The sequence below is a fragment of the Balaenoptera ricei genome, chromosome 14, assembly GCF_028023285.1.
Source record: "Balaenoptera ricei isolate mBalRic1 chromosome 14, mBalRic1.hap2, whole genome shotgun sequence".
Classification (NCBI taxonomy): domain Eukaryota; kingdom Metazoa; phylum Chordata; class Mammalia; order Artiodactyla; family Balaenopteridae; genus Balaenoptera; species Balaenoptera ricei.
In genome coordinates this window covers 30,078,095-30,099,803 of record NC_082652.1, presented here as the reverse complement: position 1 = coordinate 30,099,803, position 21,709 = coordinate 30,078,095, and the positions used below count along the sequence as shown (strand labels likewise).

At 46.6% G+C, this 21,709-nt stretch overlaps 1 protein-coding gene across 1 annotated transcript in view; it reads right to left on the bottom strand.

Moving 5' to 3' along the window:
* PIEZO2 (piezo type mechanosensitive ion channel component 2) overlaps window positions 1-21,709 on the bottom strand; it is a 345,750-nt gene that overhangs the window by 22,545 nt on the left and 301,496 nt on the right. Inside the window, exons 34-41 of the mRNA XM_059894050.1 lie at window positions 20,213-20,281; window positions 16,622-16,788; window positions 15,083-15,249; window positions 8,450-8,779; window positions 7,458-7,716; window positions 4,536-4,718; window positions 1,165-1,417; window positions 56-188 (exon numbers count right to left, since the gene is read on the bottom strand). Of these exons, the coding sequence (XP_059750033.1) occupies window positions 56-188; window positions 1,165-1,417; window positions 4,536-4,718; window positions 7,458-7,716; window positions 8,450-8,779; window positions 15,083-15,249; window positions 16,622-16,788; window positions 20,213-20,281 (1,561 nt within the window). The remainder of the gene's footprint in view (window positions 1-55; window positions 189-1,164; window positions 1,418-4,535; window positions 4,719-7,457; window positions 7,717-8,449; window positions 8,780-15,082; window positions 15,250-16,621; window positions 16,789-20,212; window positions 20,282-21,709) is intronic.

Sequence of the window (21,709 nt, the reverse complement as noted above, 5' to 3'; positions counted from 1 at the left end):
GATATGGAGTAAGTGACACCAGCTCCCCAGCCCCAAGGCGTTCTCACGCACTCACTTCTTTATAGTAAAGGCTTTTGCCTTGATTAAGTGTTCTTGAAGCTTCTCCACATAAAGTTCCCGTCTGCTTTTTTGCTTGATGCTCACAGCACTGCCTCCTTTTTGGCTGCTGTTTCGGGTGCTTGTGCTGCCTGAAAATAAAAAGAAACCGAGATGCACCGTGAGTTGCGGGGTTTGTCGACGTAAATATTGCAGAAGCCCCGCCGCCCCCAGGACAGAAGGATGGCTTGAAGCTGTTTAGAAGGTGAGACACACAGATGCCCGTAAGAACAGAGGCGGAGAACTTGGAATCTGCAGCCTCAACTCTGCTTCCTTAGCCAAAGGCATCCGTGGGTTTTCACACCCACTGCTGGCTCTTTCCTGGGCCGCTGTGGGACCTCTGTCCCAGGAAGAAGTAGACCGGAGAACAGTTTTTATCGTGCTCAGTGGGGTGCCAGGTTTTTGTTGTGGGTTTTCTAGATTGGGTCCAGGACCCATGCCTTTTTTCAGGTCCAAATTTCTCTAACTGTAAAACAAATATGAGATGACCTGCCAGTGTCTGCCTGAAAAATGTCTTCTGCTGATGAATACAGAGTGTCTGGAAGGCTTCAGACAGGAGCACCATCAACACAAAAGCCGAGTTACCCCCAGAGGGGCAACTGGAACACATATGTACTTTCCTGTTACTGGCTGTTGAGTAAGAAATTAATAACTAGCTTAGGAAATAACTAAGATGGTTTGGCTAAAAGTTCCCATTGATTAAATCTAAATGTATGTATTTTCAAAATAAATCGTGATTTATACCCAGCAGAATCTCTGGATATGATTTATAACTACCCTGTATCCAACACCCACTAGGTACAGGGCGGCGTGCTGACCACTTTTCCCCACGACCTGAAATCCTCGTCCCGGGGACGACTCAGACAGACACCCTGGAGAGTGATGCGATCGCCCCGGGCCACGCACACAGCCCAGCCCGGACTCGGAACTCCGTCTGTCTGGCTGCAAAGTACATTCTTTTCACATCACAATTATCTGTCTCCTCGACAGCACCCAACAAACTCGCCTGCCCCGGACCCACTGGAACCAGGGAAATGGTTCAGCCTGGGGACACCGTGTGACAGATACCTCTCTTGGACCTATTGGAGGAAAAGCTGGAGCCCTGGGACGTCTGGGAGCCGCTGCTGGAGCGCTTCCTCCTGATGGCGGCCGGCTGCTCCGGGAAGGTCACGTGCACCGACTCCACGGACGCGGCCAGGTTGATGGACTTCAGGGAGTCGGAGGAGCCCCTCCTACCGTGGCCGAGGGACAGCTCATCGTCCGAGCCCACCTCGTCAGAGCCGCCGTCGGCGATGTCATCTTCGTCCCACAGGCCGTGGCACTGAGAAGGCAGGGAAGGGACAGCTCAGCCCGCCGTTCCGGGGCGGGGGCTGGGATTCTGCCCTATGACATCCCGGCCACCAGAGCGTCCCTCAGGATAGACATAAAACAGGGCGACTGTAGCTGACAACACTATTGTACAGCGGAAACTGGCTAGGAGAGTGCGACTTAAATGCTGTCACCAAACGAAGATGGAGGCAGGTGCGGAGGTGTTGGATGCACTACTTAACCAGAGGGAGAGAACCTTTGCCCCATGTATACGTTTATCAAATCACTACATGTACACCTTGAATACCTTACAATTTCATTTGTCAATTATACGTCAATAAAACTTTGTCAATTATACATCAATTACACGTCCATAAAATTGAAATTTAAAAAACGATTAGAAACCCAAAGCAGTGCAAAGGATTCTAAGAAAGTGTATCATCTATAATTTTCCGACGGTCCCAGCAGAGTGGAGACAGATGATGGGGTGGAAGTCAAACCAGAATCGCGCGGCTGGTTCCCTGAGCGGAAGTGCTTTCCAGCACACATTGCTGTGCTGACAGCGTGCACCTGCAGTACCGAGCTGAAGTGACCATGGGTGAACTGATCCCCGCCCCGTGCTCACCACATATCTGTACTGGAATTACGGTGCTGCCCCTCCCCCAGCCTGCACCACAAGACCTGAATCCTGGGATCACCTGGGATCACCACGGCTGACCCAGGAACAGACCTGCAAATACTCTACTCCAACAATGCTGGCCCACGTGTGAGAGTGTGTGATGCATCCTGCAGAGCCTGGTTTTTGCTTCAAGGAAGTGGGATAAAGGGGGCCGGTAAGGACAGGAGGGAGGACTGCAGAAGAGAGGGCTGAGGAAGCAGGACTTTCCTGGAATGAGATGCTACGTGGACCACAAGTCGCCCTGGTGTTGACCTTGGGCGAAGCTGCCCAGTGAGCTGTCCGCCCCCTGAGCGCCCTGGCTGCCAGGCTAGCATTTATCCCCAGGACCCCATCCAGTCCTCCCTCTGACTCTGTACAGAGTAAGAGCTCCAGGCCCATTTGCCAAACCAACTCAGAGAACGATCCATTCATCCAGAGACAAAGTCACCTAATTTACAGATTATTCTTAAATATTTATGTATAGATATATTATTTCTCTTTTTTTTCTTTAACATCTTTATTGGAGTATAATCGCTTTACAATGGTGTGTTAGTTTCTGCTTTATAACAAAGTGAGTCAGTTATACATATACATATGTTCCCATATCTCTTGATATATTATTTCTTAAACACATTCAATGAATGTATTCTTATAGCAGACATTTTAGATGTCATAATGGGAATCATAATGGGATTTTTCAGTTTATACTGATTTCTTTCAAATCATTTTAAAAGTGGCTTTGTCTTTTGCCAACACTTTATTAACATATTTGGATTCTTTCACTGCTTTCTTAGTAGCATATTTATTTAGGTTTGTTAATTCTTCCAATTATTTATAAAATTATGGTGATTCATATAAATAGGATAACTTTAACCACTTTTGAAATTTGCACATAGTTTTTAATTGTTTGGATTTCAAAGCAGCATTGTTAAAAGGCTTATTTTTTCAAAAGCTGTAGGATAGTTTTGTCTTTTTATGAAAGGATTTATCATTACAAAAAGCATTTTTCATACCATTAGCCAAAATTTCAGCATAACAGTACTTCAAATATATTCACTGTATATAAGAAATTTTCAAAGACGAAATCAGAGTAAGTGTAGCAATATGAAACACCAAAATTTCATTTATTGTGTGCTTTAAATATAAAATCATAGCTGTTAAACCATTTGAATGTTGATGAAAAAGTAATAAAAATATCTAAAGTTTTATAATTTCCTTAAAATGACATGCAAAAGGATTCAGAATTTGCAAGAGAATTTGGAAGTGGCCAAAATTATACTACTGTGTCTTAAATGCTGAAATTTAAAACTTTAATTTCTAGATCTAAAAAAATAAGGTTAAACATCTATTAATATGTTCATTAAGAATTAGTAAACGGGCTACATTCAGGTAATTAACATATTCATCAGAAGAACTGGAAAAATTAAGCAAATTTTATTTTGGCTAACAGGTGCCTTTGGATAAATACCTTTGCAAACTCACCACACCCCAATGACTCAGGTAAGCCACCCCCCACCAAATGAAGGGTTAGGGACTTGCAGTTTGCAAGGTGACAGAAGGCAGAGTAAAGGTCTTGGTCATGGTACACACAGATGAAAGCCTGTTTGAAACAGCCCACTGACTAGGACAGACATTGAACATACTGTTACATGTATGTGTGCGTGTATGTGTGTGTATGCATTAACTGAGGCCAACCTTGTTCTCAAAAGGAACTAATAAAGATACTACTTGATTTAAAATGAATTTAAAATACGTTATGCGAGACAAGGTTAAAAATAAGAGAAGGAAAGTAAGACTGTGACCATAGGCACATCAATATCTAATTTTTAGAGTTGAGTGGCATATTACAAGTTTAGCTTATAATTCACAGTGTGTGAGAAGAAAAAGCCCCACAGATGCTCAGTGGGATGACAGGAGTTACTGATCCCGAGAAGGTCACTCTGTAGGCCCGTCTTCCCAGAGCAACGAGGGAGTGGCTTTCTCAGGCTGTGCTCTCCGGGAGCACAGCCCTGGGCTTCCCGGGCCCATCATGTAGATGGTCTCTCACTAAAGCCAGTGGTTTCACGACAAGAAACTACAAGAAAAGCAATGCTACTAGAAGGGGGTGGGCCGAGGTCAGGATGGAGAGGAGACCCCAAACTGCAGCTCCCTGATGATCTGCTGTGGATCAGGAGGTAGAACTAGGGTAGAACTCCGTGGATCAGGAGGTAAGAACTGCTCACCATTCGTGCGTTGGGTTAATTAGGCTGTGTTCAACCCAGGGTAGAAATAGGGGGAAATTTCCCCTTGATTTATTACAAACTCCATTACTGAGCACACAGTGTTGGAGAAAATGAATGAAATGAACACAACTGTCTGTTAACAAAGAAAAAAAGAGCACACACACAGACCCCACCCCATGGCCCCTCGGCCCCACGCGATCCCAATGTTCGGGTTCTCGGGGAATCTTTCAGGGGCTGTGAATGGGCAGTACCTTCAGGATGGACCGGTGGAAGAAGAGGGCCAGCAGCTGGATGAGGTCGTAGAGAACGTAGCCCTCCTTCTTCTCCACCCCGATGATGTTGGGTGGGTGGTAAGGCTTGTCTTTGTTCAATTCCACACTCTTGTTCCAGGGAAAGAACCCAAACTGGAAGAAATACTTGACCACAATTGCCACCTGCACACAGATGATAGAAATGTTTAAAAAACGAGTCCTTTTAAGAATAGTTCTATAAGAGAAACAGTGATACAAAAAATTAAGGGAAAAAAGTCTCAGTTTTGTTGCTGGGAATGCACACACCGTGTGGAATAACAAATTCTCATTCTCAGACTCTGACTTTAGGACAAGCGCAGAATCTCACCTCCAGGGCCTTCGACTACGGATACATCAGGGCCATTTAGGTTACTCCTGACTCGGCTTAAACGACTTCTGCTACTGTTGAGGAGTTGGCTAATTTCTACTGATTCAATTAGATATTTACGCAAGTATTCAGCTATTAAATATGGTAATTAGAACCAACAAGAACAGGAAGATCTTTATCTTTATACTTTATGGTATTGCTTGAATTTGTAATCTTTAGGAGCAAACCACACAGGCTCGCTGTACACGGTATTACTTTATTCTCATCTCTCTCTTCTCACCATTTTATTGCTCATTGGAAGTCCTCAAGAAGAAATAAAAGTGAATGAAACAAAATCTTGCCAATTGTGCTGGTAACTAGCTCACGGTGCAAACGTGGAGATGTTTGCAGAGATGGACACTGAAACGTCGTCCAACGTCTGCGTCATCAGGGGTTAATTCATTACTCATAATCCAACAATAAGAATAGTTTTACAAGTCCTCCATTGACCTAGAGTGCCCCTTCAGCCCTCCTCCTCTCACGCTTCTTCCCAAAGTCCAGCCTCTGTGAAGAGCAGCCCTGCGTTCCTTACCCTGGTGCTTGCGCCCCGCACACTGGGTACCCACACAGACGCTAGAGCCCATCCACAACCCCCCTTGCACCCCACCCAGTGTCCCTTCCCGAACCTGCTCCTCTGCCCCCTCCTCTCAGCCCCCCTGCAGTGACATCGGTCCAGACCCTGATATTTCTCACCCAGGCTGTTTTCCAAGCCTCCACTTTCACTCTGTATAAAGACTTGCTAAAACACACACTTGACGGAGTCGTGTCCCGTTCAACTCCTTCAATCCAAGGGACCGAGGGTTGAGCGTAAACCCCGTGGACAGGCATCCCTGGGCACCTCTGCTGCCCGCCCCTCCAGCCTCCTTGCAGCCCCATCATGGCCCGTCCGTCCTGCGCTCGCCGGGCTGTCTTACGCCTTCGTTTCTTTGCAAGGACTGGACTGGCTTTGCTTTCGTCCTTTGCTGAACTTCTCTCCTCCTTCCCACGTCCCCCCCCTTGTGCTGCCGAGTCCCCCCACCCCGGCTACACGAGGCCATGCACCCGCCGCGCTCTGCACCGGCGCCCACCCACGCAGTGTGGTTTTGAACTGTAGGCAATTCTCCGTTTACACTCGTCAGTTTGCCACAGGAATCTGCGACCATTGAGAAACAGGAACGACCATTTTTTAAAACTTTCTGTTGTTGCCTCTTGCCCAGCATAGCCCCCAGCTGTGGCCCAAAGTCTGGGTTGTGGAGGGAATTAACGTCAACAACGCCTCAGTGTGACAGAGAAAATGGAGAGCCCCACTTTGAACCGGGAAGATCTCATTTCAAGACGAAAGCTGTGCGTCAGCGGCTCTTTCTCCCTTCTCCACATTCCTAGAACCTGCCCTTACGTCACGCGGGGGTGAGAAGCTCCTCTTGCAGAGGCGCTGGGGAGAATCCCCAGGCCCCAAACAGGGAGTCACTTATGCCCCGATCACCAAGTCATGTAATGGAAGTAATATTTAAGAGCCATTATTTAGACAGAGTAACTAAAGTCATGGATATGTATTTGGCTTCACATCTTTTATTTTTATTATGGAAGTAAGATACATGATAGCAATACTTTAAAATGAATACTCTGGAGATGATTTAATACAAAACTTTGTTTTAATTTTGCTGTTGAATTACTTGTAAACCTATAAAATTTCTAGACTCTAACTCTACACCGTCATGAGTACTATCCTTGAAGAAGCAATTGCAGCTCCACTGTTAGTGAAAACTTTCCTTCTGAGCCAGGTAAGAAAATGAGGCTTCTTCACAAACCTAAGATGACAAAGAACTGTGATGGCCCAAGGAGCAAAGTCTGTAAGAGCCTCCCTTTTACTCCCAGTTTTATGGTTGCAATGGGAGTTTGTGAACTGCTACGTACACAACAGGGCAGGACAGAAAAGCAGGTTCGTACATTTGGGCAGAGTGTCTCTTGTCCCCTCACGGGTGATGAAAACGGGGTGGCAATTCTCCTTTTCTGTTATTCAGACTTTTAAGGGGGTGGGCATGTGACTTTGTGTTTTGATGTGTGGAAATTGGCTTTAGGTTTAAAAATGGGAAAAACGCAGGCTGCATCAAACTGTTCCAAGTGCTTACTGTATTGTCTGATCCAATGTCCACTCACTGACTGGGCACTGGCCCCGGGGCCGTGCTTGTTTCTGCCTTTCACTCACCGTCTTGGTGGCTGAAACCACAGGGCAGACACCAGACCTCAAAGGCCTCCCCCACCACTCGCTAGTTGGGTAACTTCGGGGCAATTATTTAATCTCATTGAGGCTATTTCCTTATCTGTTAGATGGAATGATATTAGCCCCTATGCTGTATGAGGTGTGAAACGTGAAAAGATAAATATAATTACCGGCACCAGGTAACTGTTGGTTATAATCATGTGTCCACCTAAGAATATCCGTTTCACTGACTGTTTATGTGAAATTGTCTGGAGTCGGGCAGGCCCACCCAGAGTGATGCCCTGTGACGGGCAGGCCAGTTCCGCCCGAGGCCTACCTCTGTGTAGACGATGGCCATCATCCAGAATCGTCTGCTGGGCCGGGGGACGGACAGCATGGCCCAGAGGAAGATCAGGATGGGCAGCACGAGGGTGATCATGGAGGCGGAGACCATGTGGTTGAGGATGATGACGAAGTAGCACACCATCTCCGAGCGGGCCACCAGCGTGTTGTACATGGCGTAGAACAGCAGCAGGAAGCGGGGCTGCCCAACATAGAACTTCTCCGACTCTTCCAGCTCATCGTCACGGAACATCCTGTTAGAATAAGCAGAGTGACACTACGTGGGTCTTAATTCCCCCAGATGACTGATTTCCTCTTGGCGTGACCCTGCTGTCCCTCCCTGCTTCCCGGGTCCCCAGGTGTCTGACAGCATCAACCTCATATTGTGCTACAGAAAGAGACATGAGGGGTTTCCCTGATGGCGCAGTGGTTAAGAATCTGCCTGCCAATGCAGGGGACACGGGTTCGAGCCCTGCTCCGGGAAGATCCCACATGCCGCGGAGCAACTAAGCTCGTGAGCCACAACTACTGAGCCTGTGCTCTAGAGCCCGCGAGCCACAACTACTGAGCCCGCGTGCCACAACTACTGAAGCCCGCATGCCTAGAGCCCGTGCTCCGCAACAAGAGAAGCCACCACAATGAGAAGCCCATGCACCGCAAAGAAGAGTAGCCCCCACTCACTGCAACTAGAGAAAGCCCACATGCAGCAACGAAGACCCAATGCAGCCAAAAATAAACAAATAAACAAATAATAAATAAAAAAGATATGTGAGCACACATGTCAGTTACAGACACTTTGCTGGTTGTACGATTCAGTGGTAGAAGCACCAAGTTGGCTCCTACTTGCGGTGCAGGAAGTACTGAAAGCAGCATGTTGCCTGTAAACATCCGAGTGGACGTTTTGCATGCGGGTCTCTGCGCCCAGCAGCCCAGCGGGCACTAAGGGACACTCCCGGCTGTGGCCTTTGCTGTGGCCGAGGCTCTTACTTGTTCAGCAGTAGCTCGCTGGCCGTCAGCTCATGGGTCAGGGGTGGCAGGATGCTGGCCTCCAGGCGGTCCGAGCGGCTGTCGTCGGGGCTGACCGCCATGTGGGTCTGGCCCCCCGAGTCGTCCCGGGAGTCAAAAGACAGGTGCTCGAAGCTGACGGCCTTGCTGTAGGACGGCGGGGCCTCCACGTCGCCGTCCTCCGTGGGGTCTTGTGGGGACTGGGTGTCCCGGGCCTCCTCAGGCGCCTCCTCATCCTGCTCGGCCTCCACCTCCTCTATGGTCTCTGTGGTCCCCTGGCGCGAGTAGAGCATCGTGCACTGCGTGGGCTCACTGTCGGGACACAGGGACGGGCGCCGCCTGGTCTCAGCATCCCACTCCCCGCCCTCCCGAGGGCACCCACGGCCGCGCATCCAGGCACGTGGGGGGAAACGCCCCCTCGCTCCCCCATGTTCCATCTGCTTTGCTCCTTCTGGATAATCTGTCTGGTCCGCACAGACGGTGGGTTGGGCTGAGGTTCCCAGGGTGCTAAGCCCTCCTGAGCAGAGGTTTTCAATCCCATCAAGATTCCCAGCCACGGGGCCTGGTGTTTATTTCCAATCAAGACAACAGTGAGCTCAGCTCACCTCCCAGTGTATGGATTTTAAAGAAAGGCGCTCAGGGAAACGAGAAGCCTCAGCTGGCTGGGTCCGCAGGTCTTAGCCAAGATACACTCTACTCTCAATGGACCCCAGATCCGTAAGGGGAGGACAGGAATGATGGACCGTTGGCAAGACAATGGCATGCTTTATGACACACGGCGCACTTCCTGCATGCTTGCTTCTCCCTGTGTTTTCACCCTTTGCCTTTTCTCACTGGTGCCTCTTATATCTGACTGAATGCTCACCACCTCCCCGTCCCTGGCTCGCCACCGCCTGGCATGTGGAGGCCCTGCCCACCACTCTCTGCCCTGAGGGTCTCTCTCCAGGGCTGAGTCCCCAGCTTGGGCTGCCCTCCTGCTCTCTCTCCTCCCAACGACTTTCCGCTGCCAGCTCCCCTTCCAGCTTCATTTTTCATGAGCTCCTCTGCCATTATCTTCACTCTACTTTTGCTTCCTGTTCTTCTCTCTTGCATCCCTTCTGTCCTTCTAACTTTCCCTGCCAGGTCCGTGCAGGAAAAGCTGGAAGTGAAATACAGCAGCCAGAGCCGTGAAATTCAAAGCGTGCCTTCTATACTGTCTACCTCGACACACCCAGCCCTGAAGGGGACGGGACAAAAGTCATCTAGAGATGCAGAGTCTGCTGGGTGTAGAGCGATAATCTGTTAGATCTGAGAAGGTGCTGCTATCTGAACGGCATGTGTGAGCAGCTGGAGCCGTAAACACTGAGATGCTCAAATGCGCAGACTGTACCCATTTTTCTTGTCACGGACACTGGAGCACACATGTGAATGAATGAATGAATGCGTTTGGCTGAGCCCTGAGACTGAAGAACCACATTTTGTATGAGCTCTTGATCCTAACTCAGGGGTGTTCAGTGTCCCCAGGGCTTTGGTTCTAAGCGTGCACATCACGTAGAAGGCTGTCGGAACACCAAGACAACCAGCTTTTGGCTAAGACTTACCTTGATTAGACATGGCCGTGAAACTGACTGATCACCCCACTGAGTTTTCAGACCACTGGAGCCAGCCCCACACCAGGTCTAACTTCCAGTGGGACCGTAAACGATCACAGGCACGCTCTCTGTGGTTTTAAATGAGGTCTGGCCCCAAAGGGATTCAGCAAATCCTGGTACGTTCAGGAATCAACAGAGTGGAATGGCATAGCATGTGCCAGCCAGAAGACATCTCAAATGGCCATGGCATTCCCAGAAACACCAGGCACCAGCCTCCTGCAGCTCTGAACTGAGATACACAGCTGCCGGCAACAAGGACTCAACAACCCCCTGATTTGCCAACGTTGACATTAGTTTTGGATTGGGTTATTTGGGTAGGTTGTTTGGTGTCAGGATAAGCACAATGCAGCTCATGCTTCTGTGCTCCTGCTGACTTTTCAAAGGCAATTCAAAAAAGAGCTTTTGGCTTTTACGCAAGTAATTTCATTTCTAAATGATTATTGTTTTATCATAGGATTTAATGGGAAAACTTAAGCCCAAAGTAATCGTTTCCAAACCAAACAAGTTAAGGTCTACAAAGGTGATATATTCTACTGCACAGTAATATTCTTTTTAAAAAACCAATGGTAAAATATGTCCTGACTTTTATGTTAATTATGCATATAAAACATGGACAGATTCATTCTGTATCAACTAAATGTGACTACATACGGGATTTTGGGATTTTTTTCCCCTACTTCATGGATCTTTGGATGAAATCATGAGAAAAAGTTTCCTGCCCTTCCTGACCCATTTCTCCCTGTGAGGACCACCTACCTGAGCCCTCAACCAAGGAGGAAACATGCTTGTTCCTTTGGAAATAAAAAGTGTGCAATACTTACAAAATGAAGGACAATGTTTATAGTAGGATTTTAAAGAAACTCCTAACAGACAAAAACCAAAGAGCAGTTAGTTTAATAGAATGCTGTCCTGGGAACGACCAGTTGTATCCCAGGAAGGGCGGTGGTTATGCTTTGGTTAGTCATGCACATTCTTAAAATAAAAATGAACAAAAACACACAGGTCACAAGAACTCATTTGTGCAATGACCCAGGGGGGAGGTGACACGGTTACGGACAACGCATGCACGTGTGAGCACCTGGAGGCTAAGCTGGCGCTCTCAGCTGACGAAGAGGACACATCCATGCTGAGCATTTTACGGAGCCCGGGCCGAGCGCGCTCACTTGTTTTAGGAACAGTGTCTGGTCCATCTAAATCATCAAGGGTGGACTGCCTTGAGAACAGCATGGTTGCTTCCGTGTAGCAGCTAGCAGCGCAAACAGTTACAGAGACACAGTGTTAAAACAGCGCTGGAACATGAGTCACACACGGTCAGCGACCCAGACACCGCCATGCAGCAAACCACACGCCACTCCAGCACCACGGACAGCGACCATCGCAGCGGGGCCTCCAGGACAGAAAAGGGAAGATAAAACACAGCAGTACTGGGCTGAAAAGAATGTAACAGCTGATAAATGATGAAATGTCACTCTCTGGGTGGGACAGGGAACTAGAATAAAGACAAGTCCCGACCCTTCTCTCACAGAGCAGAATTCATAGTTTTCCACTTTTACAACTGAGTTTTTTTTGATGAAAGGAAACATGTTTTATTCACAGCCCCCCACCCAATTCTGAGTTCATTGAGAGCATTTTGTAGCTGAACTGATTACACAGCAATATCTGCTCATGTAAAGTTTATATAATAATGTCCTTTTTTTTTTTTTTTTTTTTTAAACACAGTCTCCAAAGGGAAAGAGGGAAGCTCAGGACTGACCACAACAAACTGAATTTTCCATCCCATTTTCTGAGTGATATTCAGTTGAACCAAACTAGATGGCTTGGACAAGAGATGCTGGTTTGATATGCAACTGGATATAAACCAACATCAAAAAAATGAAACAAAATGGTAAAAGGCAACAACAAAGGAAATCTAGCAGTGGCAGGGCCATTTTGTCTGTTAACTGTTCATTGAGCCTAATGAATGGTTTTCTTAGGATCACGTTTTAGGTGTTGGCGGATGTCACGAGGGCGAGAGCCCATTGGCTGAAATCCTCAGCTCCTGTCACCCGACAATCAGGGAGGAAGGGTGGCAGAGTTAGGGCTGAGCTGCTACTGGGTGATCACAGTACTGGAGACGCAGCCAACAGAGCTCAGACAGAGGTGTGACTGCAGCTCACACGCAGAGTTTAACCCCAGAGAGGGACACACCCCCCAAAGTGCCTGACACAGAGGCTCCTGGGGCACTAATCTTCAGCCTGAGCATGAGTGACCCGGCTGACCCTTGCGATACTGGATGGCTGATTTCCTGGATGAACATCACATGTGGCTGCACTAGGGGACCTACTGTGTGCTGGCTGGACAGTCAGAGGTCCACAGTCAGTGACCATGGGGCAAAATGGAAACCATTCAGGACAATGGAGCTACCTCTGGGGTCCCCTCTGGGAGTAGGGAATTCGAGGAGCTCATGGAACCGTTAAAGGGTTTCAGGTTCCTGGAGTTATAGCTCCCCCACCAAGCCCCGAGTGCTCTGGAGGGGCCACCCTGACTGCACGTTACAGCCATACGGCCAACACGGGGTTCAGGCAATGAGAGAGGGGAACACGCAGGCAACCAAACGGTCTCTAATAAGGATTTTAAAAAATGACACTGACTCCTTTAGATGTCAACCCGTCCTGGACAAAAAGAGAAGATGATGGGGAGATGAACTAGGAACGCAGTGGATGAGCACAGTGGGCCTGGGCCTGGGTCTCCACGCCGACCGACACTGGCTGCCTGCTGGGTTTTAGATAAAGCGCTTCCCATCTTCGGGGTCGGTTTCATCATTTATGAGATGATGGAACTGGATCTGTGAGCTTCTGTGTCATTTCATATTTTCAGAGGTGGATCCCATGATGGCCTTTTGGGAGTTTGCAGCAGAAAGATGCTGTGTGCCCTCACCTGCTCGATTTTCTGCACGGGAATCATTGCTCTGACCCCAAAGTCCTATTAACCTTGTTAATTCTTAGGTGAGTTGTACTGTCACATCAGCCCACTTTCGGACCCCACACAACCCCAGACTATTGGGTTATTTGCAGTGGACCAATTTGTCATCCAAGCCAGGACAGTTTTAAAAGTGAAAGGGAAGAGGAGAAGCTTCACAATAACAGATGACAAATCTAATCAGACGATGTCTTCATCGAGATACCCCAGGGGCACACATTTCAAATGATAACCACTCTGGTCATATCTAGGAATGTTCCTTAGAATGTCACCGTTTCCTGAAGGAACTTAAACTAATTTATTTTCTGAGAAGGTAGAGGATATCTGATTTCATAAAACAACCATTTTTTAAAAAGTGCTATTTTACATCTGGATTTGAAGGAAATCGGGACTATTCCAATAAGTCAAAGGGAATACAAACTCATTTGTTAGGTTCCCACCCTAACCCCCTCTACTGTCTGCCAGAGGGAAAAGTGGGTGAGATGGGGTGAGTAGGAGGGCTCCACGCAGGCTGGGTCCTCGGAAAGGGGCCGGGCCACATGGAGCGTGTGTGTCCCTGTGTCCCCGCTGGGGTTGACACTACCCTGCTGCAGGGCACAGGTGTCTGAGAGCAAGCTTTCATGCTGGGAGTCCCTCCCAGAGAAGGTCACTGCCTCCCCAGCAATCGGCAAGGCTTCCTGTGGACTCTAATGCAGACACATGATTTGAAAGTTTCCTAAACAAAGAAACTGGAAGTTCTGCTCAGCCTTTAAGGAAAGGGCAAATATGTTCACTCAGTTACTAATGACATAATGAACCTATTGTGTCTCCCTTTTCTTTAGCTTACAAATAAAGAGTAAAAGAACATTAAAAAATAATTTTAAAGGTATTGGCTTTCTACTAGTAAATGTATTGACGGATTGACCATTTAAAAATGTTTGGGATATTTTGACAGTCTTTGTTAAAAAGCAATCGATGGATTTAATTATCTCCTGCCTCACAGTTTTTGACTATGGGTGCAGCTTTATGTTTGTCATCTTGGATCAGATTTAAAGGCAGTTATTGATTTTATTTTGGCCAGTCTTTATTTTCTTTTTCTTCTTCAACCTCCTAAAGTTGTGATTTACAGTATTTAGTTACTTTCTTAATTGATCATATTCTCAGTGGTTACGCAGCTGAAAGTTACTAATAAGTAACTTTCAGGAATAAGGAATCGTGTATGTTTTTTTATGAACAACTGATTTTCAGTTCACTTTCTAATTTTCTCTTTGATTCATTTGGTTCAGAGTTTGGTTCTGGAACCACTATTCTTAAGCCAGGCTCACATATAATATTCTGGAGGCCCGTGAAACCCCTGTAGTTCTACGGAAAAAATTTGTAATTATGTGTGGTTTTCCCCTTTGGGAAATAGTCTATAGCCTCATGAAATTTCAGAAGAGGCTCATGTCTCTGTCAAATGGGGATGATAACAGTACATCTTGAAGGGTCTTTTAAGGATAAAGTGAAGAAACCCATGCACAGTGTTTAGTGCAGCCCCAGGTGAAAGGTCAGCGCAGGTGCCTGTGTGAAGCAGGGCTGTGACCACACAATGTGGAAGACGGGGGCAGACAGAACCACTTCTCAAATTTCTAAAATTATGAACCATAAAGTAACGTTTCTGAAAGGAAAAGATCAAGGATAGCAATAGATGGTAGAAGATTCTAGAACAGAAGATTCTTTCTGGAGCAGCATTTTAAAGGCATTAAAGAGGCAGCTCTTGATACAATTAGTCACTTTGTGATGCGGAAGGCTCGTCTGACTTGACTCCAGCTTGGAAATCCCAGTCCTGTGGCTGTGAATCACACAGGTCTTGCTAATAGTTATTATTGATTCCTGCTTCTGTCTGCCCGGTCCAGGGACGGGCAATGCTCTGCTTGGCTGTGGCCACAGAGACAGCCCGGAATGGCTGGGCACCCTGCATGATTCTGATTAATCTGCACCTCACCCATCATTTCTCACCTCTGTTACCTTTGTCAAAAGCAACACCATCGTGGAGCACGTGACGTACCTGGAGATGCTGTCGTGGGAATCTAAGCTGTCCATCCTGTGGGCTGTCTGTATACCTGCGGTGGCGCCAGGACGGTCATCAATGGTGTCCAGTCCCGACTCTCTGGAAAGGTTCATGATGTGGTTCTGATAGTACATGTGGATGCTCTCCCGGGTCGGGACGTTGCCCTGCAGAGAAGGAGACATTGTCACAGTCCTTACGAAGCACTGGCCTGTGCAGCTGCCTGGCACTTCTCAATATGGACGACCCTCCACCATCACGCACACCTTGAATAGGATGAAAAGCCAAGCTAGTCAAGCTGGGGATCGACATTAACTCATTGAATTAATGGTGCCCGATGTTACTGGGTCATGCCGAACAAGAAACCCGTTCTCGTTTATGGGTGAAGATGGTCAAATGTACAAAGTTTCTGTTATAAATAAATAAATCCTGGGGATGCAATGTACAGCATGGGGACTACAGTTAACAATACTGTATTGCATATTGGAAAGTTACTAAGAGAGTAGATCTTCAAAGTCCTCATCACAAGAAAAAAATTTATAACAAGGTGTGGTGATGGATGCGAACTAGACTTTCTGTGGTGATCACTTCACAATATAGACAAATACCAAATTATTATGCTGTAAACCTGAAATTAATATGTTATGTGTCACTTACATCTCCAAAAGTAAAATTATTGAAAAAGAAATCCCTTCTTATATGTAGATAATTTTGCTAAGTTAGAGTAACTTTTCCAGCAATGAACTATTATTTTCAAATGTAATCTATAAACCATCTGTGGCTGTATTTTGTGGCTCTGCATATATCCTAATTTTCCTTATGAGAAGTTTCACATCAAACTTGCCAGACTATACAACATGCTCCTTTATGAGACACGGCAGAGCCTGTGCAGCTGCGAACGGTGGTGATGGGAGGGGACAGAAAGGACCCACTGGCCGAGATCCCGGGACTGTGTGTGTGTGTGCGTGTGTGTGTGTGTGTGTGTGTGTGTGGCGTCTGATTATTTTCATTCTGAGCATGGAACAGACTTAAATATACAAAAAAGCAAAGGGGTTATGTAAAGACTGTCTAGAGAGAATGGATTTTGTCTGATCCTACTTGGGGTTCTGGATACTGACTTTCAGAATCATGCCAGCAGTGCTACTTTTTTTTTTTTTTTTTCTTTAAAGTATTTAGCCTGCATTTCTGATTCACCTCCAGATCATTTAGTATTACATGACTTTTTTTTCAGGGATTTTTTTTTTTTTAAGATTGATTGATTGATTGATTGCTATATTGGGTCTTCGTTTCTGTGTTAGGGCTTTCTCTAGTTGCGGCAAGCGGGGGCCACTCTTCATCGCGGTGCGCGGGCCTCTCACTATCGTGGCCTCTCCTGTTGTGGAGCACAGGCTCCAGACGCGCAGGCTCAGTAGTTGTGGCTCACGGGCCTAGTTGCTCCGCGGCATGTGGGATCTTCCCAGACCACGGCGCGAACCCGTGTCCCCTGCATTAGCAGGCAGATTCTCAACCACTGCGCCACCAGGGAAGCCCCAGTGCTACCTTTTTAATCTCTCTGGTCAGCATGCACCTCTCGATCCTCAGGACGGTGGAGATGTCAATGTGCTCCCTGGAGATGGAGTTCAGCCATGTTGTGAAACTGTCCACGGTCGCCAGAAACAGGACCCAGGTGAACTTCAGAATATTAAATATCCTCTTGATGATATTATCTAGGAGGAAGAAGAGAACACAATTTAAAGGGACATCGTGCCCTCAGCCGTGGTGCTGTGTGTGGTATTTTACCAAATGCAGCCCTGGTTTTGCCCTCGTCCCCAACAGGGACTGACAAGGGCGTCGGGGGGACCCCAGGCTAGGAAGCCGTGGGCGGAGCTTTCCACACCTGCTGCGGAAGCACCAAAACAAAACGTGGATAGAGTTTTTAACCTTGGGTCAAAGCATCAGTCAGAATAGGTCCGTATGCAGTTAACAGGTTTGATTAAAAGTAGAGATTGTGCTCAAAGATACTTGTTACTGACGCAGGGACAGAAACAGTCTGTATCTATCCAGGTAACTGGGTCCTTTAATGCTTTTCCTGTATGTTTCTTCTTTTCTTAAGTAACAATTGTCGTGGGAAACAATTCTGTTGGTTCAGAAGACTCTGATGCTTCTCACTGCAGCTGGATTGCAGTTAAACCACCTTAAAGGTATTTTGTAGGGAATTCAGTCCACACACTAAGAGTTTATCTAAACCACTGACTTATCTTCTCCATATGTATTTAATGACATCGAGCTGTGCTAACTACAAAATTTTCCACGGGGGTTGGGGGGGGGTCAGTCCTCTCCAAACCACAGGAGCCCCGAGATTCCCAATGACCCTGGGCTGCCTTCCTCATCTCAGCTGTGACTGGGGACCAGCCCGGGAGGCCGCATGTGACAAGCTCCGCTCGGGTTCCCACCGTGTCCCTGATGTTGTGCCTCTCCGGCACCCCCGGAATTCAACGTGAGCTCTGGGTCACGGCTGTGACATAACTTATTTTAGGTCAGAATCAAAATAAAAGAGGGAAGATCCCATATTAACTGTCTGTCTTACTCACTGCTTCCTGTAAATCAGTGCTTTTTCAACTGGTATACAAGGAATTCTTCAAGACACATCACCAAATCACCATCTATGTGTACATTTTTTACTTTGGCTTTTTAAAAAATTAGTTTTATTAGCTATTTCAAACACTGACTGCAATAAAGGGAATACTTAGTGAACACGACAATGAATTAAGGATTGCCTTATTGTCTAAAAAAAAAAAAAAAAATCAAGGCACCACCACCAACACCCTCAATAAGAAAAACAACCTGTATCCTTCACTCTTCCTCTCACCAGAAAAAGGAAATCAGATTCAACTGTCATAGTAAGAGCATAATGAATTTATGATTAATGATGATAGTTTGGAATGGTTGTAGTTTAAGGTCACTAATACAGCAGGTAGAAAAAGACAAAATTCACTGGCATAAGCTTTTCTGTGAGGGGGAGTCATTTTCTGGATGGGGCCGTACAGTACACATTTCCAGCTTTGTAGGCTTGCTGTCTCTGGCCATCTCGGCTGTGCTGGTGTGAAAGCAGCTGTAGACAGTGGGTGGATCGTCTATCAACGGGCAAGCCTGGGTTACCAAACTTTAATGACGGACACTGACACTTGAATCCCATAATTTTCATATGTCATTAAATACTCTTCTTCTTTTGATTTTTTTCCAGCCATGAACCGTGGTAAAAGTCATCCTTGGCTAACAAGCCACAGAAGAACAGGTGGCAGGTGGGATTTGGCCCAGGAGTGGTGGAGTCTTGCAACCTCTAGCCCAGGTGTAGGGCCCACCCCTGTCGCTGTCCTCTCTCTACTTTAAAGACTGAAACGTGAACCAGAGTTTGACTTTGTCATGGAAAAACAATTATTTGTGCATTTGGGTGGCCTAGGAGAAAGGCAGAACTTCTCTCAGGTGAAATTTTGCTCTTTTCAAAGGAAAACCATCCAAGGGAAGCTTAGCTAGTGTATGGGCTCCGCACATGGTCCAGGTGGGTCAGGGAGACACAAGGAAGCGGTAGACGGTGCTACCTACTGAGGTCACAGGAACCTTGGAGCTGCCAGCTGGGACTCTGGAAAAGGAGCTGGGGGAAGCATGTAGTGAGAAGGGGCCTTGAGCCTCTGGGTCAAGCAGGCCCAGAGGAACTGGCCAAGAGAGCCCCACCTGGCAGATACTGACTGCCCACAGCCTCTGCGTGTAGACATCAAGGGCAAGTTCGACCCCTGGAGGCTGAAGGACTAAACTTGATAAACTTTAGCAGCATCTTATATTTTTGACGACCTATTTTGTTTCATATATTCACAATTATTTTGTTAGAAGCTGTGAAGATAAGCCTAATTATTTCACGGTTTTGCTTATGGTGTTCCTGACTATGTTGGAGCCCTGTGTAACATAACGTGCACTTTACCCACTGGGGTGATCACAGACTCACATGGGAAATTAGAATTCTTATTCTTGTTTATTTTTTAACCACAGAGGCCGGAGGGCATAGTTGTTAAGAGCACAGACTCTGGATTCTGAGTCCTTGGATCCAAATCCCAACTCTATCCTTGAGTGGTTGTATAGATTTGGAGAAGTTGGCTAATTTTTCTCTGCCTCAGTTTCTTCTTGGTTAAATGGGGAAGAGGGTTTTGAGGGGGTTGAACAAGTCGATGCGTGTAAAGCTCATGGAAAAGTGCCTGGAAAAGGAGCTGTGGCATCCAAAGCGTGATAAAGCTTTGCAGCAATAATGGGGTATGTGGTCCCACAGACATATGAGCCGATTATCTGGATGTGAAGGCCAGGTTCAAGGATTGTGCCTCCGAGGGCCTGGCGAGCATTCAGGAAGCCTCATTTTGTGTCAGCAGATGGCATCCTTGGATGTATTTGTGTCCAGAGCAAAAGGGCCTGAAAACCTTGCCTGCTGCTAAGTGATGCTTACAGGAATGCCAGCCCCGTGAGAGAGGAAGCGGCGTCTGTGGAGCCAAGAGGCATCTGGGTTCACTGCATTTGGAGGCTTTTGTTTCGCCTCTTTTTTTCCTGATGGAGAAATCTTCCTCCCAATCATGGACTCCGTGAAGCCTAAACGGCACCGTGACTGGGCTAGCGGTTAGAAGACACCGGTTCTGTCCCCCACTGTGTGGAGTCCTGAGCAAACGCAGTGGGGTTTGGTTTTCTTCCCTAAGACGAGGAGGTTGGCCCAAGCCTGGAGGCCCGCTCAGTTCCGCAGTGACTTACTTCTCACTTCACTCCTTTTCCATGTACTTTAAATTAATTGCCAATATTTTTTGTGCCTCTACTCTGATGGCTTCCCTGGGACATTTACAAGTTGCTCTCCAAACTCCCTTTCATAGGTTCTTGGATAAAGGAATTTACAAGCCGACTCTAACCCAACATTTCATCCCACAGTGTAAAGGTCAGGTCTACTTTTTGGAGTGCCTTTACAATTTCACTAGAGATGAGATTTCAAGGGACACATTATTAAGTCACAGTGCAGCAACAGGATTTAATTCACTGTTTTGAGGCGGCCTTCCATTATGTACTATCTGGGCAAGAAACAAGTTCCAATCTCCCCCCCGCCGATGGGAGCCTTTATTTTGTTACCTGGTCCATCAGACTTCTTCTTGATCGGTTCATCCTCCCGGTCTTCCCACTCCACAGAACCTGCCAAGACTGTTTGAGAAACACGGGTTACATCCTTTTAGGGTAAGTGAATGCCAACACTACTCTTCTGGATTCAGAGGAATTTTATAATGAAATCTAGGACATTCTGCCGATTTGAAGAGCTCCTGGGGAAAAGTCATAAGAATTCTGAGCTTTCAGATTCTCTTCACTCCACTCCAGAATGAGAATCATGGAACTGGGGGTGGGTAAACTACAGTCCTCTGGCCAAATCTTTTCTGCTTCCTGTTGTTAAATGGCCTGTGAGTTCAACTATTTTTAATAGTTGAAAAAAGTCTGAAGAACAATAATATTTTGTGCATATGAAAATTACATGAAATTCAAATTTTACCGGAACACAGCTACACCCATTTGTGGACATACGGTCCAAGGCTGCTCTCATCCCAAGATGGCAGGGTTGAGTTGCAGTAGGAGTTTACAGCCTGCAAAGCTTACAATATTTACCATCCGGCCCCTTACAGAAAAAGTGTGCTGACTCCTGTTACACACTGTGAAGTTGTAATTTTGAACACCTCGGGGTAATGTTATAAATTTTAGTGGGTCACCCTTAAAATGACATCACAGAGTTTCATTTTATTTCTTAGCCTCATCTTTTAAGGCTGACGTTGCCAGATCTAGCAAATGAGAATATAGGACACCTGGTTAAATTTGAATTTAAGATAAATAACACATCATTTTTTAGTGTAAGTAAATCCCATGCAATATGTCCAAATTATACTGAAGCTTAAAGATTATTTGTTGTTTTTCTAACAAATTCAACTAGAACCGGGGTTCATGTATTTTATCTGGTAACTCTATCAAAGACGATTCACAACCTGACTCCAGTTAATCTTCCCAAACTTATTTTCTACTGCGCGCTTTTCTGCTGCTCTGTTTCACATCCCGTCTTTACTAGCTAAGCTGACCTGCTCTTTAGTTTTCATACACGAACTTGCTTTCTTCTGCCAGGCTCTGGTCAAAGACTATCTTTTGCACGAAGTACTGTATTCCTTTGCACTCTGGGTCATAAGTCACCTTTTGTCCTCTGGTCCCACACTATTCTATGTATGCTTATGTTTTAAATGAAACCTTGCAGTTTCTATGTCAACAGGGCTTTTTCCCCCTATATTTGTGTTCCCTACTGGTTAAGGTGGAGGGGTCTGGAGGCAGGACACCTGCTATGCATTCCAGACCCACCACTCACTAGCTGGCTGTGACCAGGGCAGGTTCCTTCACTCTTTGGGACCTCACATCCCCAAGTGTAGAGCAGGGAGTGAGGGGCGAGTGAGTTATTGCACAGAAAGCACCAAGGCAGCTGGCACTTCGGGAGGACAGATGCTACTTGTTTCATCTGCCGACGAAGAAGGGATGATCCCTTGCATCAAGAAGGTGCTGAATAAATATTTATTAAAGAAATAAACATTTATTTCTGTCCCAATA